The sequence below is a fragment of the Ipomoea triloba genome, chromosome 7 (assembly GCF_003576645.1).
Source record: "Ipomoea triloba cultivar NCNSP0323 chromosome 7, ASM357664v1".
NCBI classification, from domain to species: Eukaryota; Viridiplantae; Streptophyta; class Magnoliopsida; order Solanales; family Convolvulaceae; genus Ipomoea; species Ipomoea triloba.
In genome coordinates, this window is record NC_044922.1 from 3408613 (window position 1) to 3435838 (window position 27226).

The window sequence follows — 27226 nt, forward strand, 5'->3', positions numbered from 1 at the left end:
TTTGATAGATCCAACCACGAGAAGCTCTCAGGTGGGTCAAGGCCATATGAGGTTGTTGAACGTGATTTTTGAAGTGGATGCACATAATGTTGTCTATGGATTACCACCATGTGTGGAATATATGTCTTATGTGTAGGGGTGATATTAGGAAATTGTATTGATGATCTTGTGAGCACTATGATGAATTTACGTGTTGAGTTTGATAAAAGGTCATAGAATATGGTAGCTCATTGTCTTGCTCAAGCCGCATATTCTGTGTCTGACTTTTAGTAGTGGACGTTGTCTTTGCCTATCTTCATTCAAAATGTAATTGCTAAAGATTTGCATTGGTTCATTAATGAAGTACTTTATTTTTCAAAAAAAAATTATTATGGTAATTAAACTAATAATAATACAGACATTACATATAATTTTACAAAATGACAAAATTGCTATACATCTGGACAAAAAACATATGTTTAAGATAACAATTGATTCCTATAACTAAGTTGCTAGAGAACAAGTGCATTTGCCCAATTTATAAAAATCTTAAATAATGATATATAAAATCTCCAAAGTTACAACACCGCGTGCGTAGATATACACATTAGGTATTAATTTGAGCAATTATTTGCTCAAACTCAAGCAATGATAACATCAAAAAACATAAATGATCCAAAATATATCTTCAATTGCACTATATAATAATATAATATTTGATGTTCTAATTTAAATAATTATATATCGATCCAAATATTTTTAATATATTATAACAAATCCATTCTGTGCATCGCACGGGCGAAAATACTAGTATGATTAAAAAAAAACCTCCACACTTGTAAATATACTAATATGTTAAATGTTAATTGAACATATGCATAAGTTCTAAATTAAGAAAGAAAAATGAGAGAAATAAGAAAAATAAGAAAACAGAGAAAACAGCGTCAAGTGGAAGAAATACATACATGAGAGGAGACACAGAGATTTATTCATCGGAATTGAATTACAGACAGATATACACAACGCAGATCAGTCATTCATATCTAGATCTCATCTATTTCCCTTCCCGGCGGCAATCGGATCCTCCAAATTCGTCTTCTACAGATCTCCGGCACCGAATTTGCGCGGCGACGCCTTTGAACGACGATCCAGCTCCTACAAGGTAGGAGAATCGAAGCTTCTAGTAATTTTCACGACTGTTTGCACAGCTGGATCTGGTCGAGCTTTCCCGGAGCTTCAAGACGGATCCAATCATGAATCCTTTCTCCTCCGGCACCCGCCTCAGGTCAGTTACCTACCGCACTCTTTGATTCTGGGATCAGTTTCTGGAATTTCCAACTCGCGCCTTCATATTTCTCATGATTCATCGACTCTATGATTGGGGAGCCATTATAGCTGCATTGTCTCGCATTTTGTTTGGTTATCTTCTCTCGAAATGCGATTTTTGAAGTCGTATTAGCTCCTTGATGTCCCGTTACTTGATTGATTGCAATTTGCGATACTGGAGGAAGAAGAAAATATGCTGCAACAGCTATATAGCATTGCAATTTTTCTCAAACTATCAAAGTGACAGACACTGGAATACAGAGAGTTCCCAAAACTTTATTTACAGATAGATAAATTCAATGTTTCAGAAAGGAGTTACCGGAGCTATCATGCTAGGATCATATAGAGTTTTTTGGTTTACAAACTAATTTTGTCTTAGGATCACAGAATACATACTTAAATGATGAGAACTATATACGCTGATCTGAATTGTTGAATAAGACAATACTTATACACCATTTGTTAAGCTCATCTCAAACTCTTCAAGGTCATCTGATCCAAAACCCACTTCCTAGGTTTTTAACAATGAATGAAAAAGCAAGCACCAGTAATATCATTCACAATTCATAGAAAAAAGGCTCCATTAGTGACAGTGTATATTGGGGAACTTTCATGATGGGATTGGGGTATCTTTGATTTATTTAATAAATGTTGAATTATAGATTATGGGTTATTTACAAAAGAAATAGCCTGATCCTCTGAATGGAACTCCATTTGTCTGACCACTGCATCATATCAAATTTGTGCTGGATGTAATGTTCAGTATTGACAGTTTATTCCTTGTCTGATTTCAACGGTTGAAAGCTTGCATACAGTGACATAGTTGAATGAAACTCAGATACTGATTTTTACAGTTGAAAGCTCGCTTCCACTCTGCCTGTGTAACAAATTTTTTTTTTTTTTTTTTTTAAAAAAAAAAATAAATTATTTTTTGGGCCCTCAGAACTATATAGACAATTGGTTTAACATACAATTTTGCGGATAAGAAAAAGGGCATATTCTTATCAAGTTACTGATTATTGCAGGGACATGATTCGTTCCATACGTGCATGCAAAACTGCAGCAGAAGAGCGTGCTGTAGTGAGAAAAGAGTGTGCTGCTATTCGAGCGGCAATCAGTGAGAATGATCACGATTATAGGCATCGTAATCTCGCAAAGCTCATGTTTATTCACATGCTAGGCTATCCCACACACTTTGGTCAAATGGAATGCTTGAAGTTAATTGCATCTCCAGGATTCCCCGAGAAAAGAATAGGATATCTTGGCCTTATGTTGCTCCTTGATGAAAGACAAGAAGTTCTAATGTTGGTCACCAATTCAATAAAACAGTATCCTGTCTACAATTATTTTGGTTCTAATATATATCTGCCAGGTGGCTTATTCTTCATGCATAACCTTCAGTATATTTAAGAAAAAGGAAGGAAGGAAAAGTATGTGAATCACGGGGTACATGAATTGAATAAAGTTATCTCTGCAAAATTGTTGCTAAGTGAAGAATAAATTTCATCTTTTGTATAGTTTCCTTAACTTAAAAATAGAGATCTTAACCACGGTAATCAATATATTGTTGGACTTGCTCTTTGTGCCCTGGGAAATATCTGTTCTGCGGAAATGGCACGTGATCTTGCCCCAGAAGTTGAAAGATTGCTTCAGTTTAGAGATCCAAATATTCGTAAAAAAGTAAGTTGAATTTTTCTGGGTCGCTGGCCCTAGATTTTCTATTTCCACTCTTATACTTATTTTTTTTCATTATATTCTTATTCATCTCATAAATTCATCAGAAAGATTTTGGCAAATATAAGTTGCTGAAAAAATAATTTCTTATTATTATAATTTTTCTTCTTTTGATAATTTTCTTTTTATTATTTAGAGCCCTCCAAAATATTACAGGATGATAGACGTGGGTGTGTACTGGTATTTAATTTAGAATCACACGCACTGACGCACAAACTGCTTTTGTGTTTTGAATTTGTGTTCGCTTGTTTTCCATGCTTCTCCCTCTTTTGTTGATGACAGATGAATGGATAATGCCTTATTTGGGAAAACATAATGTTGACTGAATATAAAATTTTCCATGTACCAAAGGCACTGCAAACTGTTATTCAGTAAGTTTTACCTTGATTTGAGTATGTGACTTTTGTTACCACTCTATAAGGAGTAAAAGGAAAGGAAGACAAGGAAACTGGATACTTCTTTGCACCAGAGACCTGGTGTTTCCTTTATGTTTAAGATTCCATTCGGTCACACACAGCTATGTATTTACTCAAATGTTGTTATGTAGGCAGCATTATGCTCTATAAGGATTATAAAGAAAGTTCCAGATCTCGCAGAAAATTTTATAAATGCTGCAGTCTCCTTACTGAAAGAGAAGCACCATGGAGTTCTAATAACTGGTATCCAGCTTTGCACAGATCTATGTAAAGTCAGCACAGAGGCTCTTGAACATTTTAGAAAGGTAAGTTAATTATAACTAGCTTTATTTTATATCAAATACATCTGAATTTAGTTTGTCACATTCAAGTTATTGGCCTCATATCTCTTCTAAGCTTATCTTCTGCATGAATGATTACCACTGGAATCCCATCCTACCTTTCTATTTTGGACATTACTGTTCATTGCTGGCTTGAAGATGCTCAACATATTGTATGGAGAAGTAGGATGTGGAAGTGGGTGCTCAACAAGAAAAAAAAAATCATAAAAACATTTTTGTTTCACATTATTTGCACCTGATGTGATGTATTGTGAACCTTAGGAGCAATTAAGGGAGATAGTATTGTTGCACAGTATCTACAAGAACAATCATTGCATTCATATGTGTGTATGTGTATGTGCCTAACTGCCTATGACAACTTTTTTGTTCCTGAAGTGAAATAAGGCCTTGCACATCCCTATAACTATTTTGATTGTGTAGTGTTGAGTCACCTGTGGACTATGAGGCTCTTGATTCAGTGAACGTCTCTCTTTGAATTGGTACATTGAGGCTGCAATTAAAAACATATTTGTTAAGGTGATAGGGTGAAATTCAGGAGGATGATAGCCTTGGGAGGAAAGATGTTTTCCAAGTAAAAGTAGACTTGAGCTTTTCTGCTTTGCTTTTGTTGTGAACAGGAGTATTTTCTAATGAGTAATGACATTGCCTTGATTTCTTACTTGAGCTCAATCTTCAGTTTATCTTACAATTCTGAATATGCATACAGTTTCCAGATGTTAGTTCAGAGGCTTTACTTAAGCTGGTGTTTTGCATATGCACTTTTGCAAGTCCATTATAATGCCAGTCTGATGAGTTTATTTATTTATTTTCACCTTTTTCTATGGTTCCAGAAATGCACAGATGGCTTAGTCAAAGTTCTAAAGGATGTTGTAAATAGCCCATATGCACCTGAGTATGACATATCTGGGATCACAGATCCTTTTCTTCATATACGTTTGCTCAGGCTGTTGCGTATTTTGGGACAAGGCGATGCCGATGCAAGTGATTCTATGAATGACATTCTGGCACAGGTTAGTTATATGCCTTTTTTCTTTGTTCTTTCTTGATATTATGATTTTTGAGTGCAAGATTTTGTAGTTTGCAAATTTTGTTAACACCAATATGGGTACTATTTCTTGTTGATCTGCTTATCAAATATTTGTGGACTTCTCATTTTGATAATTTTATATCAAATATTCAAATATCATGCGGCCTAATTTTAGTTGTTTGTGTTATGTCATATATAAAATTTTACTTGTGGCTAATAATTAGTTTAGCTGAATACTTTGAAGTGCTCAGAAGAAATATTTATAAGCTGTGTACATACTACATAGGGTGAGTGAATGACTGGAAAATGGCATAATGGCAACAAAGAGTCAAAGATTGTTGACCTAGAATGTTACAGCTGTTGATAAAGTATGAGATTTGTTACTTGTACCTTTCTTGGAATTCTGGTCATTGCCTCACTGGGCATCTCCTATGGGTTGAGGAGTTGGAACAGGGATTATGATCTCCACTGTAGAAGAGGATGATATATATATAGTATCCACCCATTTGGCCATTCCCTCGTTGGATTTTTAACCCTCTACTGGATCGATCATCCACTGATTATGAACTTTGTTTAGTCAAGTTTCTTTGGTTTTTAACCTTGGCTACTGTTTTGTGATATGATGCTGAGTCTGATGTTTGCTTTCTGTGACACATTACATTCTTTTTCTAGGTAGCAACAAAAACTGAATCCAACAAGAATGCTGGCAATTCCATCCTTTATGAATGCGTTGCAACTATTATGAGTATTGAAGATAATGGTGGCCTACGTGTGCTTGCTATCAATATCCTTGGGAGATTTTTATCCAACCGTGACAACAATATCAGGTCATCTTCATCAATTTGAAACTCTGTATATTTTGCTAGCATGGAAGTATGGCTAGTCTGATGTGGACTTGTCTGCTTGGTAATGCATATAGTTCTTGCTTTTACTTGTACCACGATCTGATAGAGCTCCAAATAAACGTAGATATGTGGCATTGAACATGCTGATGAGAGCAATTACGGTAGATAGTCAAGCAGTGCAGAGGCATCGAACAACAATTATAGAATGTGTAAAGGTACCATACAGTTAAAGTTTGCAGTTTTGCACACTATTTATATAATTCTCCATTCTTTTCTTTTCTTGCTTTTCCTTTTTATTTATTTTAGTTGGCTCGAATAACTTAGACCATGTCTTAACATTATTCTAGCAAGATGGTAAGTAGTTCTTGTGTTTGTATTAGGAAGTGCTACTTTACACCAAAATTGAAGACAAAAGAAAAAGAAAAAGAAAAAAAAAGTTCTCTTTATGTATATACAGATTAATTCATAATGACATAATCAGTTAAGATTTTGTTCTCGTGGGAAATTTAGAGAGAGGCATCCCAAGCAGATTGGGGATAAGGCTAAGTTGTGTTGTGTAGTTTATGAGACATGTTGAGTACTTTAATAATGAATCTATTTATTATGTTTCATCTTTATACATGGCTCCAAGAAGAAAAAACCTTGTTGCCAATCACTCCACTGCCTTCACCCTATGCGATGGGTGGGCCTGGGGGGGGGGGGGGTAAAGATGGACTTCAAATCCACTGGTTCCAAGCAAGGAGTTGCATCTAGTTTTCCTGCATTATCCTTCCATAAATATAGTATTGCATTAGGAGCTCATGTGTTGATTATTCTCAGGATTCAGATCCTTCAATCCGCAAAAGGGCCCTTGAGCTTGTCTATCTTCTAGTCAATGAAACCAATGTGAAGCCTTTGACCAAGGAACTTATTGAATATCTGGAAGCGAGTGACCTGGAATTTAGGGGAGATCTCACTGCCAAAATTTGCTCCATTGTAGAGAAGTAAGTGATCAGAAGATGTGTTATGAACACATCTCTTTCCTTTTGAAAAATTATAAAGTGCTTGTTTTAGAAATATCTTAATCTTCCTTTTTTTTTTTTTTTTTTTTTTTTTTTTTTTTTTTTTTTTTTTTTTTTTTTTTTTTTTCTTCGAACATATTTTGGAATGCATTTTTCACTAATTACCATATGCTGGTCTAGGTTTTACCCAGAGAAAATTTGGTACATTGATCAGATGCTCAAGGTTCTATCTGAGGTATGATTAATTGCAGATTGCACTCTAAGGCCAACCACAACAGTGATTTTTTTAACAAATGTGGGGTGGGGTTTTTATTCCTGCAAATACTTTTTTTTTTGGGGGTGGCGCAGCTTGAGAAAATATCCACAAAAAGACGCGCAACTTGCGCGTAACATTACATTTTTTTTTTTGTCAAGACTTTTTTTTTTCCCCTCTTTTTTCCTCTTCTCTCTTCCTTCTCTTTCCTATATGTCCCTGCAAAAACCTGAGGTTGCTCTAAGGCAATATTTTGGAATGCATTTTTCACTTATTACCATAGGCTTGTCTTGATGTCATAAAATGGGTTTTTTCAATTCCACTAAAGAAAAATCATGCATGTGATGCTAGGATTGGATGCTTTTTGATAGGAATGCTTTCCTTTTTTGCAACTTTTATTAATTGTTATCTTGCCTCATGCCATAGAGAGTACTGTGTACTGATTATTCTATTTCGTAGGCTGGAAATTATGTTAAGGATGAAGTTTGGCATGCACTCATTGTGGTGATTACCAATGCTCCCAACCTCCATGGATATGCAGTACGATCTTTATATAGGGTACTGAAAACTGCAGGAGAACAGGTACATTCTATATTGTTGTGAAAGTTTAAAACTGATGTGTAAGATTCCGCAAGCACTTTTTCTATGACATTATTGACATAATTCCTTACAAGTTACAAATCTGTTTCATTTTGTTTTTGTTAGGAAATTCTTGTTAGAGTTGCGGTTTGGTGCATTGGAGAATATGGGGAAATGTTGATTGCTAATAAAGGAATGCTTGATATAGAAGAACTTGTGACTGTGAGTTCATAATTTTGTGCTAAATTTTCCCTCAAATATGCTTACAATATTGCATTTGGTTACTAGATTTGGCAAGAATTTAAATTGTGAATAAATCCGGTAATGAGTTTCCTGAATCTGCTTAGCATAGTTCTATAAAAATGGGATTGACAATAGTAAAATGTCTGTTATTATATTCTCATTTTGGTTGTGTTAACCGCACACAAATTAATAATCTGTTTCCTTGAATTAAAATCCAAAATTTCACCCTTTTTGGCATTTAGGAATGCCAATGATATTGATTTATAAATTTATTTGTGTGACGAAAAATTGTGCATGCTGATGAAATTCTTCCTTCTCCAACCCTCTACTATTCCCAAAAGGAAAAAAATAATGAAAGAGATTTTTTTGGGGACATCACTTCTAATTTGGTAGTTCTAATTTTTTGGTACAATGACCTTCCAATATCTAGTAGAGTAGTAGCCACATTGGGCTCGGACTAATTCAAAGTTGTATTGTACCAAATTAGAAATGGGTAGTTCTAATTAAGTTAAGTTTATTATGACCATGCTCGGGATGAGACCTTACTTTCTCATATAGGCTGCTACTCTAAAATACTTGAACTGAACAAAAATGTCTTTCTCCAACTAGTCATTCTCATTATATGCTGCAATTTAAATATATATGCACCTGCCTATTGACATCAACGATAGTTTTTCAAGCATGAATTAATAAAATTGATTTCAGGGATATGATGATGTTGGTCATTGAATTATATTCATTCCCCAACTCCCTATGATGTACCAAAAAAAAAACCATCTTTTAGCCTCCTTTACATTAAAGCCATCATCTTCTTCAGCATGCTTAGGGAAATTGTTTTTGGCAGGTAACTGAATCAGATGCTGTGGATGTTGTAGTGACTGCACTCAAGAGCCATTCCACCGACCTCACTACTCGGGCAATGTGTCTGGTTGCTTTGTTGAAGCTGTCGAGTCGTTTTTCATCTTGTTCTAAGTATGTTGTAATTTATTCTCTAATTTCATATATATTATGACTTTTGTTGCTTGAAGTTGAGTTAGCCATATGCCAACAATTTTAATAACTAATATTAATCAAGTTAATTGCTTCTAAGAGTAGAAAATTGTGATTTTTAATAATCCAGCCTCACTTTGTATCCCAAAATTAATATTCCAAATATCTTGTACTAATATTTTTAGGAGGAACCCTTTGGCATTATGCTATTATAGCATCATAGCTGAAGTATCAAAGATTTAAGAGTTCTCAAAGATGAGAAGATTAAAAAAACTGAGCATGCTTGTAGTATTTTAGCTAATTGCTTATTGAATTTTGTTTCTTTTATAGGAAGATAAATGACATAATTGTTCAATATAAGGGAAGTTTTGTGCTTGAACTTCAACAGAGAGCTATTGAATTCAATTCTATTATTTCAATGCACCAAAATATCAGGTATGGTTGAATTTCATAGAACGGATGTAATTATCAAAGCTGGTAGTGCCTTTACCTAAGAAAGCTGTTGGGTGCTCATTTTCAGGCCTACATTATTAGAAAGGATGCCAGTCCTAGATGAAGCAAGCTATAGTGGAAGGAGGGCTGGCTCTGTGGCAGCAGCTGTGTCAACTTCACAAGGGCCATCTGTTAAAGTCCCAAATGGAGTTGCCAAGTCAGCTGCTGCTGCTGCTCCTCTTGTTGATTTACTTGATCTTAGCTCAGATGATGTTCCAGCAGCACCTAGCTCTTCTGGCGGGGACTTCCTTCAGGATCTTCTTGGAGTTGATTTGTCACCAGCTACTTCACTACCAGGTCTGTTTTGTAGGGCTACTTCAATGCACTTACATACCAGTTGTCAGTCATTATCTTATATCAGGAATTGGTTATGATTGTATGGTGGATAAAAGAATGAACATAACTTAGCTATAAATCAGCTGCCCACTTCAGAAGTTCAGAAGTAAGAGAGTAGGAATAAAAGTTTATGTCTTCATTGCCTTTCAGGTTCAAATCATGTGCAAAAAAGTGGGACCGATGTCCTGCTGGATCTCCTGTCAATTGGAACACCTCCACCTCAAAACAGTAGTCCATCTACTGAGCTGGTACTTATCAATGAAAACAACAAAAGTTCGGTAGATCTATTAGATAGGTTGTCCTCACCTTCTGCACCTTTGGCACAAAACTCTTCTCCTGTTGGAATCTCTCCAGTGATGGATTTGTTGGATGGGATCTCTAGTCCCGCTGCTCTTGGTACAGTCTCCATTAGTGCTTGAACTTAATTTGGCAACTGATTTAATCCTCAAATATTGATACGGGGCTTTAAATGACAGAAAACAATGGTCCAGAATATCCATCAATTATCGCATTTGAGAGTAGTTCTATAAAATTAATGTTCAACTTCTCAAAGCAGCCCGGAAATCCACAAACAACAGTTATCGAGGCTACTTTTACAAACAAATCAGAAAATGTATTCACAGACTTCATCTTCCAGGCTGCTGTCCCAAAGGTAAGACAATGCGTTGCTATTTTAGTAGTAGTGACTATGACATATAATGTGATTGTATGTGATGTTATTTTCAATCTCATTTGAAGTCGTGACTGCATTTTATTTTTTTAAAAATCAGTATCTTAAAGACAACTGCTACTTGAGCCAGTGATGTAAACTTGGATATGTCTGTCTAATTTACTCATTGCAATCTACAGTTTCTTCAACTGCATTTGGATCCAGCCAGCAGCAACACGCTTCCTGCAACCGGCAATGGATCAATTACACAGAAATTAAGGGTCACAAACAGCCAACATGGCAAGGTATGATGGTTGATACTTGCATACCTTTACAATTTTCATCTTGGTATTTCTTTCACTGCAGTGTAAAAGACTAAAAGGGCATTTTGCTTAAAGTAATGTGGTTTGATAATTGAACCTTCTCCCAGCTTGCTAATAGGTCATATGAGTGGTTCACAAAATTTTTGTGGCCCAGCTCAAATTTTATACAGTACTATGATTGAGTTTATTGTCATGCCTAGTGAGCCCTAGGATCCCGAAGAGGAAATTTAAAGTATCCGTATCCACAGATCCTCATTTCGTCCAGGAACACAGAGATTCTTTGAGCACGCATTTATCTGCAACTTGTTAGCAGTACTTCTGATAACTACATAATCTCTACTTCATTTTCAGAAATCCCTTGTCATGCGCTTAAGGGTAGGCTATAAGATGAATGGCAAAGACGTTTTGGAGGAAGGACAAATCAACAACTTCCCACGTGGCTTGTAAGGTTCAACAGCCGCAGAAGAGGGAAATTAGCGAGATTTTATTATTGTTATCATTAATATTATTATTTCATTGCGGAGAAGCAAATGTGGTTGCCGTTTTGTATTTTTTCAGTGCAATTTATTGAACTTGTTTTGCGCAATGCGGCTTTGTGGTGGTTGGGAGAGTATGAGTATGTTTTACCTGGGAATTATGGGTTTCTATCCCCTTGAAAAGTGGCCAAATGTAGATTATAAGCAGATGAATTCATGTATGGCATTGTGGGAGTGAAGCTTTGAGTAGGAGGATAAGGATTTTATATATACTACAGAAGACTAGAAGGAAATCAGTCAAATCATGTGTCAGGTTCTTTGTTAAACAATTTTGGACAGCTGTAATCTTTTCCAATTGCCAGATTTGGAGAGACATTTTGGTTTATTGGATTTGAAATGCACAATTGTAATATAGTTGCACCAATAGTTATATTGTGGACCAGCAGGTAGCAACATGCGATGAAGGCATTCATATTTTCTCCTTAATTTTTTAAGCTTAAATTTGTCTTCGTATTTTTTTTTTCAAGTAAAATTAATGTATAAAAAGATAGCCTAGGCGTTGATTAATTGTTGCCTAGGCGTTAGGCGTCGGTCAACTGCCTAGTGTATCACTTTAAATGGTGGTTCAGGCGGTTGGCTGGCTGGCTAGACGATCGACTAGGTCACTTAAGTGCCGCCTAAGCACCGCCTAGGCCACTTAGGCACTGCCGCCTAGGAGGCTGCCTCCTAGGCGATGACTAGATCTCCTAGGCATCGACTAGGCTGTTTATTTGGCCAATTAACTATTATGAAGTATTTTTTTAATGAGTTATTTAAAATAACATCGTTTTGAGTGAAGTAATCCTAAATTGTACAAATTCTAGATATTTTGTAGGTTAATATTTAATATTTTAATATTAACTATTAAAGTATTATATAGTTTATAATTATTACTCTTTAATTAAAAAAATTAAAAATACTTAAACAAATTAAAAAAAAACAAAAATTAAAATAAAAAACACTCGGGCGTCTAGGTGCCAATTAATCCCCACCTAGGTGTCCTAGGCGCTAGGCGCTCACCGACCACTTGAGGAGCTCCTAGCAATTTTTCAACAATGATTGAGATCTTTTAAATGATACTTATATTAATACATTTTAAATATATTTGTTTTTAAAAAATTAATCTATAAGTATATAAATTCTTTATCTTAGTGTAATGTTTATATATGTTAAACTTTAATTTTTTTATGGACATATAAAAGAAAAACAATAAACTTATTATAGTGAATGTAAATAGATATGATGTACTTGCAGTTTAGTGTTTATATGCATTGAGGCATTTGGTTCAGGTAATCTGAGCTTGATAATGTTATATTACCTCAAAGCTGATGTGATAATAATGTTTCAAGGAAATGTGGTTATCCTCATTTTCTTAGGTAATCTTTTACCTTGAATTATTTCAACTTTGCCCTTATTAACTTATGCTTATATTATAACAACAACAACAACATATATGAAATAAATATATGCTTATATAATCAAATATATTGTGTGTGTGTGTGTATATATGCGGTTAACACACAAAGAACGCACCTTAAGTGTAAAAATGATGCACATAACTTTAAGCATTAAAATGATGCACCTTAAGTACATAAAACACACACCTTAAGCACATAAACAAAACACATTAAGAAATTAAACCACGCACCTTAAGTTTTAAATGACACACCTTAAGTTTCACAGTTGACGCACCTTAAGCATACAAATCATGCACCTAAAGAAGGAAAACCATGCACTTAAAGCCTTTGGCCGACACATCTTAAATTTCAACAATTGACGCACCTTAAGCACACAAACCACGCACCTTAAAAAGGAAAACCACTCACCTAAAACTTTAGACCGACGCACTTAAGTTTCAACAACTAACGCACCTTAAGTACGAAAATCACGTACTTTAATTTTTGACCTAGATGCGAAAAGATCAAATTGCCACTACGTTTTTTTAATCATTGTTGATCTTGGACGTTTATTTAGGCAAAATCAATGGCTCTCATTTAACCGCACAATCGCACGAGAGTCACCCACCCGCAGGCGAACACACACACACACACACACACACATATATATATTATTGAGGACATTATAGTAAATTGATCCATATAATATAAAATATAACCCTTAACCAAACAAGGTAATATTATATTCCACAATCCAAACCAAACACATAAGGTAATCTTACATTCTCAAAATCTCACATTACCTTCTTGGAGGTAATCTTATTACTTGGGGTAATCCAAGATTCGGTGAACCAAACGCTCCAAGGTTTAAGTTTATGATTATATAAAACAAATATTATGAACATAGTAAAAGAGAATGCTACTAAACTTGATGTTCATGTAATGTAATTTGAGCCGGTCAATTATGGACAACCTATGCGGGTTTACTTCCTTATGATCGTTAGGATCACAAGACAACAGTCTTTACCCAGAGCACACCGACTGCAACTTTTTTCGTAAGTCAAAGAAATATAATACAAAATTTAGAAATTGTTAACTATAGTTGCGAAACTAGATAGATCAACATGTCAAAACTATTACCACAACATAGCAAATTAAACCATGCTGAATTTTTTTTTTGAAAAAAAAAATAAAAAATCAAACTTGCATTCCCCATATGGTTCAAATATTCTTTTGAATCCCATTCAAAAGGATCCACCAGTGTATTTTTTGGTGAAGAGATAAGAGTAGTAAAATTTTTGCAACATGTCCTGATTTTATCGGGGAAGGAAAAAAAAAAAAGTCCTGCATGACCCTTTTTTTGGATCGAGCAGAACAGGTCAGGTAAGTAAAAAGTAAATTAAAAAAAAAATGAAGAAAAAAAAAGAAGTAACTGTAGTATTACTCGGGACTAATTTAGTAATAACCAACTTTAATACTTTATTATAAACTACACTATTGTAATGTTTCCTGTGACCATTTGGTTGGCATAGTAAATGTTGCAGAGAGCTTGCAACGCATCAACCTGCAACCTCAGCTGCAAAATGTACTCCGCCGTCTCCCGGAAAAGCCGCTCCGGCGGCAGCCCATGGCCGGCGGGGATGAGCTTCTGCAGCTTCTTCACCCTCATCCTCACAGACCCACCACCACCATCTCTGTGTTCTCTCTTCCTCTTCGTCTTCCGGGCGCTGTTTTTGCAACATTTTGCGTTCATTTTCTCGCTAATGGCCACCGGGAAAAAATAGCATAAATGGAAAGAAAAATGTGTGATAGGATAGTGTGGAGATGGAAGGGAAGGGAGGGATTTAAATGAGAGTTTTTGGGGTGGTTACGTTGCGTGGGACTATAGGGCCATAGTGGGAGGCTGGCCATGTGAGGCATGGCAGGGTGCTCGTGGGCTAGCTTTATTGGACAACTGAGTTGTTGAATTTCATCAAGGTTAATGCCATCGATTTGACATTACAAGTCATTGTTTAACTCGGGAATGATTAAGCCAATGATCTTGTGGTCTAGTGACACGAAGGAAGTCATGTGTTCAATCATGGATAGTAGGTTGAGAAAGTAGTTATGAACAAATATTATATTGTAACAGAGTCAATAATACTCAAAAAAAAAAGAAAAGACTGGGATATATAGTTTAAAGGTTATTTATAATTGTATGCACTATAAACAAAGGTTATTTAGCCCATGGGGTACGGTTTAGTGTAGCGATTCTTCGCCTAATTTGATGCCATGACTTGAAGGCGGTAGTGTAGGGGTCCGAATTCCACTAGAAATAGGCAGAACGAAAGGTGTGGATTAGATCCTTTGTACGGGCGTGCATGAAGACTAGAGTTTAGCCGGTGGATTGATTGTGCAACTCGCAATTTATATCTACAATGACTATGGGAACAGGGTCTTGTGAGCTTAGGATTAGTCCAGTGAAATTGGATCATCTAAATATTAAGAAAACAAAGGTTATCTAACCATAAGGAGTAATAAGTTTTGATGGAATATTGAGTCTTAGAGTAGACCAGTAAGCTAAGCTGATGAAAATAAAATTTCAAGAAGTTCAATGGAGCGGGCTAAGCAGCAACCCATCAAAATATTTAAATACCAAATTTGTTTTTTGACTGGTCAAGTTTAAATCATCAAAATAATTTTCAAACCCCTCTTTCTAATTTGTTACAACTGCATGGGTTATTAATGGAAAGAACGATAGCTTTCTTTATCGCGCCAAGGTAGCTACATCTCTACAAGCCTACAATTCTCTAATGAATTATGTTGAATTAATGATGTTGGACTGAAATTATTTTTAATTTAATTTTATGATATTAAACTTAATATTAGTATATAAAATTTATATATTTAGAAATTAGATTATTTTAAAAGTATTATTAAACACAAAAATCAAATTTAAAAATAATAAATAATTACTAAAAAAATAAGCAAAGAAGAAAGAGTTGGTGCCAAAGACCTTGTGGTCAAGTGGCATCTGGTGTCTCGATTAACACTCCCACATGGATGATGGGAGTGGGTTCGAGGCAACTTTAAAAAAAGAAGAAGAAAGAATTGGTTTGATTAATGGATATTAAATATGATAAAGAGAATATATGATTTACTCTTGAATAAAATAATTTTTAATACAACAAATAATTATTTTAGTTATTTGTAAATAATGAGATTAAAAATAAGTAAATAACCTACCTAATACATATAACAGAGCATTTGGTAGGTGGGAATTACAATTCTTTTCTTCAATAATTTCACAAACTAATAAATTTTATAGTTTGGTTAGAGGGAATTGAACTTTGTGGAATTGAAGCTCCTAAGATTCTTATGATTTTAAATTGAGTTAATTATAGCGGATGTCTCTTGTTTTTGGTGGCAATTCTAAATTTAGTTTCAGATTATTGTTTTTGTCATTTAACACACCATTATATTTTGGACACTTTTGATCTTTTCGATGACTTTTATGATGAAACTCTATTTTAGGCCATGTTATTTTTGTCTCTTCAATTTTTTTTTTAATAAAACTTCCCAATGAGTTAATTCCAACGGATGCCCCTTGTCTTTGAAAATATTTTCAAATTTAATCACAGACAATATTTTTTGCTATTGAACACACCAGACTATCATATTTCGGACACTTTTGGTCTTTCTGATTTTTTCTGGTGAAATCCTATTTTAGGAAATAGTATTTTTTTGATGACAAAGATGTTTTTTTTTTCTCTCTCTACAACTATAGTAGATGATCCACAAAATCATGGACTAAAACAATAGCGGTCAGACTGAAGCCGACCAGGTGGCGACATCTTGAGCTTTCCAACTGCATTGCAAAATGATTCCCTCGTGCCCAAATGTTCTCACATACTCGCGCGGCATCGCCATTAACAAAGGATGATTTGTGGTCGGGTTGAAGAGATGAAGAAAAGAGATAGGTGAAGGAGATGGTGCAATCCACGACTAAAGAGACGAAAATTTGAAAGAAAAAAAATTGTCGCAGAACACTAGAAAAAATTTGATGAAATGAAAATGCTCTTGCCTAAAATAGGGTTTTACCTGAAAAAGTTATTAGAATGACCAAAAGTGTCCAAAATATGATAGTCTATGGTGTTTTTTTGAATTATACTAACTCTATTACAATGCAGTATCTGTTCATTAAAAAAATAATAATAATAAATTAAAGAGACAAAAATAACCTTACCAAAAATAGGGTTTCACTGGAAAAGTCAGTGTCCAAAATACTATAGTCTAGTTGTGTTAAATGGCAAAAACGAAATTAACTCTTTTAAATTTCATACTTAGAAAAATATTAATGTTATGATATCGCTTACACCGGGACCTGATCTCATGACATCACATTTGAAAAAGTCGTTACATGCTAATTGACCACAATGCTACTAATGTATGAACATAAATTTATAGTAATTCTATTTAATTAATTCAACATTAAAATTTGAATTGTTTTGTTTTTTGTTACACTATTATTTAACTCATGAAATTAGAATTTTTTGGGGAGGGGGTTCTAATTCCGTCCTTAAAACCAAGGTTTAGATAGTACTTGTATTAATTCTTCTTTTGATCTAATCTGTGAAGATATTCGTTATCTATCTAAAGGTTTTAATCGCATTAACTTTTTGTTTGCTAATAAGCGATCTACGAAAGTCGTCCTTGTGTTCATTAGCTAGGGAAGTTTTATTCAATGCTGATTGCAGGGAATGTGTTTCATCTCCTCCGGTTTCCCTTCTTGATGTAATTTCTTCGAACCGTATGAATTAATGTATGCTGTTTGTTTTGGTTCAAAAAAAAAAAATGAAAAAGAAGAAAACCATAACCAAATTAAACGTAAAGTAGGGATTGTATGGCTTAGTGGAGGAGGGCGGGTGGATTTGAAATAGACGGTTGAACGGACTGGTTCTAAAACGACTTTAGCTTGCCTCGTCCACACGTACGTGTCTGACAGCTCTGTCGCAGATGGAAGTTAGTTTCTTCTGGTCGCTCAATCGTTGTACCCGACACTATGCATGTGCTTCCGCCTCACTTCCCACGTCTCCTGTGCCGCCATTGTCTCATCTTAACTTTAACAATAACTATACCTTAATTATTACTCCCTATTCATCTCACATATTCTACACCTCATAAACATATCTTTTAGGTTTATGAGTAGGTAAATTAAACTAATCTAATATGGTTTCAAGATTTAACAATAAATTGTATTGTGTACAAAGAATTAAGGAGTTCATTCATCCTAAACCTAACACGCCAATATTCGCGACAGGAATCAAATTCTCACCATGTCATTAGAAACAAGTCTTAACTGAAAATTCTGATCCATTAGACCAATATTATGAAACTATAGCTAAATTATTCATTCACATGCCCTACTTTAATTACAATATCTTTACTTTTTACTCTATTATGGAATTTATCCATTTATTTTCTTAAGAAATTGTGGCTTACACTCTAATTTTGAAAGTTTTGCTTGTTATTTTTGTATTTTACAAGGTTTTTTTTTTTTTCTTTTTTTGGCTAGAGTAGTGTTTGTACACAATTATAAACAACAATTTGAATTAGATTAGTCAACTCATTGAGTTATATCTAGAGCGAGACAAATTCTTCCGTCTACATATTTTACAGATTTTATAAAGTGACGAGAAAACAAATTAGCAATTTTTTTTTGATTGACAAATCATCAATTTGAGCTACATATATGTCCCTTATAAAGTGAAGCCTAATTTGTAATAGCAGATGACAAACATGGCATACCAGTATGGCGACATATGGACACCTAATTTGTAATAGCGGGTATCATCCTTCCAGTTTAATCCAAAAATAAATTTGAGATACATATATATGTCTCTTATAAAGTGATGAGAAAACTAATTAGCAGTTCTTTTTCGATTATCAAATCAATTTGAGTTACATATGTCCCGAGACTTTTTTATGACGAGGGAAACTTGCAAAGCAAAAAGAAATAATTCACAATAAAAATACTAATAAATAAACCATAAATCTGTGAATTAAAATATTATTAGTAGAAATTCACCTATACCTTACATGCAAGGTCCTCCATTTATGATCTATCATGAACATTGACTGCAAATGATGGCTGGTCTGCTATAATATGAATTGAAACTGAGGATGGACGACGTAAAAGGAAAACAAAAATAAAATTTGGTAAAAAAAAATTATTAAAGAAAAGAGGCAATTTTGCATGGTGTTAATGAGTGGTATCTTGTTTAATCGATTAAGATTTTTTTGGAATGATTAATGAAATAATTACCCTAACTAGGTTTTAAGGTAACTGCATTCTCACAGCTCGAATATGAGATCTCTAGTTAAACTGGAAAAGACCCACGCCATCTTATCTACACCTTTATGGGTTGCAAATGTTTAATGCATTATATATAAGTCATCACTTACATATATAACTGTGAAAGTTTTTATTAAATAATGCCACGACTTTTAATTTTGGTATACATCGAGAATCCTGTATAGCTGTATGTGCTGGGCAAGAACTCTAGGGTGAAAATAAAGATTTTATTTTCATGAGTTTTAAGGTAATCACATTTTAGGGTTGGTACCCTATACTTTTGGTTAAGCAGCAAGAAAAGATCCGCAAGAGACCCATGACGTTTATTTTAATAAATGAATCAAATAATGCCATTATTGATGAATTGGATACATACCGTCTAGTGTTTGACCTCGGCTTAAGTGATCAATCTAAGCCCATTACAATTTTAAACTTTAAGGACACAAAACCTAATCTAATCGATCTTAAATTAACAAAATGTATATATATATAAACTCTAAAAAAAAGTGACAATAACAGTTGATAGAGAAATATTTTGGATGAGATTCAAATATTGACTTCAAAATAAAAGGAATATAATCTTAAGCACATTTTCAAAGGGGCATGGAATTAGTAGCTAAGCTTGCCGACTGAATTAAGAAGTATGCAATAATTGATGAGCAGCTAGATAGCAGTTGTGAACACAAATGGTGATGGTCAATATGTTGACTTCATGTTGGATCGTTGAAGCAATATAATAGTGGGACAGTGACGATGATCTATAACATGTGAGCAAGATTTTGCTTAGGTATCTCATCAAACCTTCTACCAATAATTTATGTTTATATTTGAATTATTGGTATAATTTGTTTGGGTATTTCCATAAGAAGAAAATTGCATGTGAGGAGGATTTGTTGTATGGGACCCCACGGATATAACCAGTACGTGGTATGGACAAAAGGGTAAGTAATGTTTATTTATTTATTTATTTTTTTTAAACTCAGATTTCCGATTTCGCTGGACTATATCATGAATTCTTGTGAATCCACCTAAATCGAGCTAACTTAACTCTGCACTTCCGTGTACAAGGAGTCTAAAATCAAGCTCTCAATATTCATGGTAGGAATTGGACCCCTCTATGACTCTATCATTGGAAGCAAGTCTTAGAGCAATCACATTAGAGATTTTTTGTGAATTTTTTTTCACAGTTTAAGGAGAGAGATGTTGAGTGAGAAGGGAGAGAAGATAGGGGAGAGAATTTTTTTTTTTTTTTTTTGGCGAATGCAAGTTTTTTGGTAGGCCCAACAATAAAAAATAATTTAACTTTTCCTGGTAGGGCGCACCCACTAATACTTATTTTTTATTCATTTTTTTCTTTCTCTCATTTTCCCTCCCCCTCCATCTCCAATGTTGCAAAAGCAAATTGATAAAAATGGGATATAGGTGTTGTTCGAACAACCACAATAGTGGTTTTCGGTGTGGTTTTTGAGGTATAGATGTTTATGTGGTGGATAAAGGGAGATGAGAGATCATAATTAAGGTTCTTCCGGGAGAGGTTGGGTTCTTGCCTCCATAGTGGGCCCCACTAAAAAAAAAATTCCAGTTACTGCGCGTGAAGAACACAGTCGGGCGCGTGCACACCACCCGCTAAGCTGAGTTAAACAACAATTTTTTTGGTTGTTGTTTTTGTTGTTGTTGTTCTTTTTTTTTTCCTGTCAATTTTTTTTTCCCTCACATTTCCCCTCTCATCTCTTCTACCTGGCAACCTAAAAATTAACAAAAAATTTCAACTAATGAAGATGCTCGACTTCTAGTGTAGGAGATTAATGTCTTGGGGCAAGTGATGTTGTAATGAGTTGGCACAAGATTTATGGTTACGAAATTTATACAGAGCGTACACATGATTGTGATAATGTCGGATATAGGTGGGTACATATAGCATGCCCTATGGCTATAAGCCATCACATGCATGCAATTATAAACATGGTGAGGAGGAAGAAGAGGAAAAAGGATGACAAAGCCTCTAGTGAGTTCATTGTAATCATTTGCTCCATGAAGAAAAAGAAAGCCCATATCTTTGGGAGTCAATGAGGCATCCATTAGTAATCCTACAACATTAACACTCCGTTTGGTTCGTTGAAAAATATTTGAAGGAAATGAAATTCAAATTTCATGAAAAACAAATTATCAGGAAAACAAATTCCGCTATTTGGTTGGTGGAAAAGAAATTACTGAGAATATGAATTCCATTGTTTGGTTGTGTTTGGAATGATAAGGAATTACGAATATAAAGAACAATATGCCCTTAGTAATAATGGTTTTGCTATATATACATGTGTAATTAATAAATTCAGTTGAGGGTAAAATAGTCAAAAGCTTAATACTTTCTTCCCACCTTCATTGGAAAACAAAATACCTAACTCTACCTCAGAATTTGTTTTCCTACTTCTTTGGGAAGTCAAATTCCATGGAAACCATTTTCCATCCAACCAAACAACATAATCTTTTATTTTCCTCAACTTTTTGGAAAAGCTTTTCCATGGAATTGATTTTTCATCCACCCAACAACTTCCAGTTTATTAAAGTCGGGAACTGGAACGGTTGGTTCTGGTTCGAAACTGGTCAGTTCTGGTTCCGAACTAGAAAAAATAAAATAAAAAAAAATAATTGTTGAATTAGGATCATTTTAAAAATAGAAAATAGAATTTGTAAAAAAAATTAAAAAAATCAAACCGCCGTTTTTTGTTTTTCTTTTCTCGAAACCATGAACCAGCATTTCGGAACTGGAACCAAACCGCGGTCATATCTAATTATGAGTATATTTATCCGCATAGTAGCCATGCATTCACTTTTTATTGTACCCGTTGCACTAATATCGATTAACACTGCATTATAATAGCATATTATATTGGTAAAAATTAATCTAAAGTGCAAGCTTAAATGTATCAAATTTAGTTATAGTAATTGACATGCACTAAGTGATAATATTTTGTTTTGAAACAAAACATATATATCAAGACTAAATATATTGACATGTGAAGAGATTGTATTTCTGTCCAGCAGGACCACTACTGCACCACTTATTAATTCAAAAGTCATTTACTTGTCACAATTAAGTGCCGGCCGCCCTGCGTGCCAATAGAAAATAATATTAATTCCAATCATTTTCCTTGTAGCTTACATCGTACAACTTTCAACATCCAAAATAAATGTTATGAAAGTGTAATCCAACCATCTAACTATTAAGGAAAATTAAATCATATTCTTCTTCCCCTAATTATATCATGTTCTAGTTTACTTCTTTGTGATTCTTTACTGGCTAAGATCATAAGGCATGATTTATCCAATACACATCGTTGGATAGTAATTGCAGTTTTCCTTCGTTACTCAAAAACATCTCTCCGCACGAGAGACACTATGTTAAACAATTCAAACTTCTTAAAAAGGAGAATTGAATATATACTAGTGCAAACCCGTATTCCTTTTTCAATGATGCTCAAATTTGGTGCTTAGGGAAGGTCTCAAATTAAAGTTGGACGGGAACGGGGGTTGGAGCCCGTAAAGGTAGAACTCAAATTAAACCCAACACTTCTCAGTTACCTCTTCTATTTGATTTGTAAGTTATTACACAAAAATATAGCTTAGCACACCTTCGGGTAATAATTGCAGGTTTCACTTGTCAAAAAAAAATCTTATTTTTTGTTTCATATTACTGTTTTGCTTTTTTTTTTTTTTCCCCAAAATTTAGAGTTTTTTTCCTTTTATTTTGTTTTATTTAAGGAACAAACACTGAATAATTTTATTCCTAAATGTTAAATCCCCAACCTCAAGGGCCCCCACGTTCTGGCCCGACAGAGCATATGTGAGGATGCAAATTATGACAACTCAGTTGAACAGAGACTAGACCTTTGCTTAATGCGCACAAGGAGCTCCCTTCACTTTGGAAAGGTTGTTCCCACACTGTTACTGGTGAGGCTCGATTTTGGGTCATTGTTCCCAAACTTAACATCTGTGACTAACTGAGTTGCCATGCGGGCACTGGCGGAGCTACAGTGGGGGCAGCTGCCCCCACTCACCCCACCCCACCCCATATATAGCCTTTGTATGTAAATATGTATATATAGGTCATATTTTAGATATAAGTATATAAAAGCAAACAAATACAAACGAATGGTTACTTAGTTGAGTTGGTAAGGTCTAAGGTTCGAATCTCCTAATCCCTATTGCGGTTTTCAACTAAATTTTTATATATGTATACATAACTTTTTTAAAAATTAATAATGGGATGTGTAATTTATAATATGAATTAATAATGCGATGTGTAATTTATAATATGTTTTCAAATTAATTATGTTTTAAAAATTAATAATGTGATATGTAATTTATAATATATTTTCAAATTAATTATGTTTCATATTTTGTTATGCATATTTTTATAAATTTTTAATGTGTTTTATTTTTCGCCTATTTCCAACAATTTTTATGACTATATTTTTAAGTGTTTTTTTTTAAACAGCTTCTTCAAACCTTTTTAAAAATTTAATAATGAGATGTGTAATTTATAATGCGTTTTTTTATTTGAATTATTTTATCAAATTAATTATGTTTCATATTTTGTTATGAATATTTTTATAAAAGTTTGATGTATTTTATTTTTCGCCTATATCAAACAATAATGAGATGTGTAATTTATATTGACTATATTTTGCCCTCACTGGACAAAATTCCTGGCTCCGCCACTGCATGCGGGCACACTGAAGAATTTTATTTTCATAATAATAATGGATCGGCACCCAAAACAAACACAATTCAAAACGGTGTATAATTTTTATTTTCTAACTTTATATAAAACCTTTCTCTCGGCACTCTGCCTGTATATGGACAATAAATTAGTGAACTACCTCAAAGAATGGGAATAGAAACAAAAACTGTTAAAAAATGGATAAAAAATAGGAAAATTATAGAGTTTTCACTACTTTGGTGGAGGTAGTTTAATTATATACAGTATAAAAGGCTCCTACGCTTAGATCTCTGTAATAAATGCCAGAAAAATAATAACAATAAATTCAATAAAGGATTAGAAAAATCACTGGCAAACAAAAAGAAAATGTGGTCAAAACTTCTTTGTGCCTTGCCATTTGTGTTATTCTTGGTGGCATATCCAGGGGAGAGTGCAGAAATAAACGTTGCTGCAAAACCTAATGTAGATGTTGCCTCGGTAAGTAAATTATTACCTTTAATTTTTTATTTAAGTGATTGAACATCCTAGATCTTGAATTATTATATATAGAGAAATTAAAATTTAATAATGCCATAGGAATTATTGAATGCTTGGAAGGAAGGATGTGCGGCAACAACTGCAAGCACTATTGTGATCCCGAAAGGCACATATCTAATGACCCAAGTTGTACTTGCTGGTCCATGCAAAGCCCCGATTGAGCTTCAAATTTTGGGCACCTTGGAAGCCCCTGCTGATGATAAGACCCTCGATACCTCCAAGGAATGGTTAACTGTCCAATACGTTGATGGTTTCACACTTACGGGTGGTGGTATTTTTGATGGCCAAGGAACTGCTACTTGGGAACATAATGATTGCAAGAAAACTAAATCTTGCAATTTGCTTCCAAACGTATGTCAAATGTTGTTTATGAAAATTAATTATTACTTATGGTCACAAAGCATATTTTCATGAAATTGAATTTTTTTTTTTCTATGCAGAATTTGAGCTTCAATTTCTTAACAAACTCTTTGATTCGAAACATAGTTTCTCTAGATAGCAAATTGTTCCATGTTCATGTTTTGGGCGGTAAAAACATAACGTTCGATCATCTTGCTATTAAAGCGCCCGGGACTAGTCACTACACCGATGGGATCCATGTTGCAAAAGTAACTGATGTTACCATAATGAATAGCGTTATAGGAACGGGAGATGATTGCATCTCAGTCGGGGATGGGACACAAAACCTTGTCGTCAAAGGAGTGGTATGTGGGCCTGGACATGGCATCAGTATAAACGTTGGCAAGAGCCCTGGTGAAGAACCAGTGAAGGGTGTGCATGTGCAGGACTGCAAATTTATTGGAACAGATAACGGTCTTAGAATTATAACATGGCCTAATTCTCATCCTGGAGAAATATCCGATGTACACTACGAGCATATAGAGATGGAAGACGTCGATAATCCAATTCTGATTGATCAAGAATATTGTCCGCATAGAAAATGCCCGAAAGACAAAGAGGTACATACCGCCTGCTTTACCCCTATGAGTCAAATTAAACTTCGTTTTAATAATACTTTTCTCACTACATATGATTTTATACATTAAAACCTAACTCGTTTTATTTTAATTTGCAGAATCAGAAACCATCGCAAGTAAAGATAAGCAAAGTAAGCTATAAGAAAATAAGCGGCGCTTCTGGAACAGACGTTGCAGTGAGCTTTACGTGCAGTAGTGCGGTGCCATGCGAAGGCGTTGAGGTCAGCGACATTAACTTGACCTTCAACGGAGCTCCTGCAAAATCTATATGTTCAAATATTAAGCCTGTTTCAAGTGGAAAGATAGTTCCTCCTTTGTGCACCTAAGTCGGCTTAATTAAGGAATTAGTTAATTACTAGCTAGAATATATTTGTTTCCCATCAGAGGAGAAATTTTGTGAAAGAGTTGGGTTTGATTGGTTTTTTTTTTTGTTTTTTGTTTTTTGTTTTTTTTTTCATTAAACGCATAGTATGCGTAGGTTATGGCTGTTAGATGCCGTTCAATATGTTGTCCATGCTGTCGGGCTAAAATGTGTGAGTAGACAGTTTAACTTTACTTGTATTTTTTTGTTTTGAAGAGAAAGTTTTGAATTGAATCCATCCTTTATGAGAAATATTTGGAGTTTTCGAAATGGAATAAATGCAGGCCGAGTCAGAAATTTAGTGAGGGCGAAAAATTACATAACTGGGGAGGTTCAACCTCTGCTACAATACATACATACACAATCATATAAGTTACGTCGTCTTTGAGTAATACTATTGGTGCTTTTTGCATAACTAATGGTGCGACCGCATGTTAAGACATGGCCGCATTATAACTTGCGTTCAAGTGACAACCACTCTTTAAGTGAGAACTGTGAACTACAACATACATGCAACAATCTAATACTCTAATCGCACAATGCAAACAATCTATCCTGGAGTAAATTGTGTACATTCGTGTAGTAGATTGTGTACATTCATGTTGGTTCTTATGATAATAATGTTTACGAATAATTTAAATAAATATATAGTTATACAAAAAAAGTTTAATAAATAACACGGGTACCCCTTAGCAATAGTTATTGTGTGCACTGTGACCACAATCCAATATTCATTTTTTATAATTCATAATGTACATTATTTTAACACAAAATGTACATTTTCTTACCCCAAAAGTCTCATTTTTATTATTCTAACAACTCATAATATACATTATTCTAACATATAAAGTACATTATCTTAATACATAATGTATATTTTTCTAACACATAATGTACACTATCTTACCCAGAAGTTTCATTATTCTAACACATGATGTACATTATTCTAACTCGTAAAGTTCAGCGATGTCGTTTTGAACCGTGGTTCACACAGTTGTTCAATAATTTGCCACCCCTTAGGGGCTAAACGAGACGACCCGTTTAGATTGGATCGGAGAAATATACAACCCAACCTGCCTAACAAAGGCTAAACGGGCTAAACACGGCGAATAGGGTCTGTTTTTATAGCTTTAAATGTAGGTACTCAGTCTCAATTTTCAATTTTAGTTCAGATGGTTCAGCCCACCCGATAAGCCCAACAACTCGAAGTTTAGAGTTAGGGCCAACCCAAATCCAAAAATAAAATAATAAAATAACTGATTAGGTCGAACTGATAAGTCCGACAGCCCGACAGGGTTAGCCTGAAACTGAGTGGACAAGTCCGATTGACATCCTTAGTGGTTTTGCAAGTAGTATTGCAAGTAGAAAAAAAAATCATGCATGATAAAGATATTCATACGTATATAGGTATGAATACCCTAATAACAATATAATAATAAATAAACACATCTTAACTATAATATGCATGACCATTTTAGCTGAGAATCTGCGGTAATGTAGACCATTCAGGAGGAAATTCTAGTGAACATATATAATATGCTTTAAGTGTTATGTTTATTTTTTAAAAATACTTATTAATCGTTATTTTAATAACAAGTAAATAAACGCATTCAGGGAGGAAATGCTAGTTTAACTAATATGAATATTCCTATTTTAAATGATAGGTGAGGTTCACCAATGAATAAAAAGGATTTTAATGTCACATTAGAGGGTGAACAATTAGAAGTAAAATCAGGGAGGAAAATAGCATTATTTCAATATATCATAATCAGGTAGTGCAGATACTTCATCCGGTAAGGAAACATTCAAAACTAACTAGATAACCACATGTATTAACCACAATAATAGCTA

At 34.3% G+C, this 27226-nt stretch overlaps 2 protein-coding genes across 2 annotated transcripts; both read left to right on the plus strand.

The window, feature by feature from the left end:
* Positions 1 to 861: 861 nt before the first annotated feature.
* LOC116025427 (AP-1 complex subunit gamma-2-like) lies at positions 862 to 11496 on the plus strand. The gene is made up of 18 exons (XM_031266651.1): positions 862 to 1264; positions 2331 to 2633; positions 2844 to 2985; positions 3587 to 3760; positions 4627 to 4806; positions 5496 to 5650; positions 5793 to 5883; positions 6488 to 6651; positions 6850 to 6904; positions 7382 to 7504; positions 7628 to 7723; positions 8589 to 8716; positions 9065 to 9169; positions 9255 to 9523; positions 9713 to 9958; positions 10039 to 10214; positions 10412 to 10516; positions 10886 to 11496. The coding sequence occupies exons 1-18, from the start codon at positions 1233 to 1235 to the stop codon at positions 10979 to 10981; spliced, it is 2640 nt and encodes an 879-aa protein (XP_031122511.1). The 5' UTR covers positions 862 to 1232; the 3' UTR covers positions 10982 to 11496.
* A 12369-nt stretch (positions 11497 to 23865) lies between these two features.
* Positions 23866 to 25340, plus strand: LOC116024519 (polygalacturonase-like). Its single transcript, XM_031265425.1, has 4 exons — positions 23866 to 23977; positions 24077 to 24388; positions 24478 to 24996; positions 25119 to 25340. The coding sequence occupies exons 1-4, from the start codon at positions 23867 to 23869 to the stop codon at positions 25338 to 25340; spliced, it is 1164 nt and encodes a 387-aa protein (XP_031121285.1). The 5' UTR covers position 23866.
* Positions 25341 to 27226: the final 1886 nt, after the last annotated feature.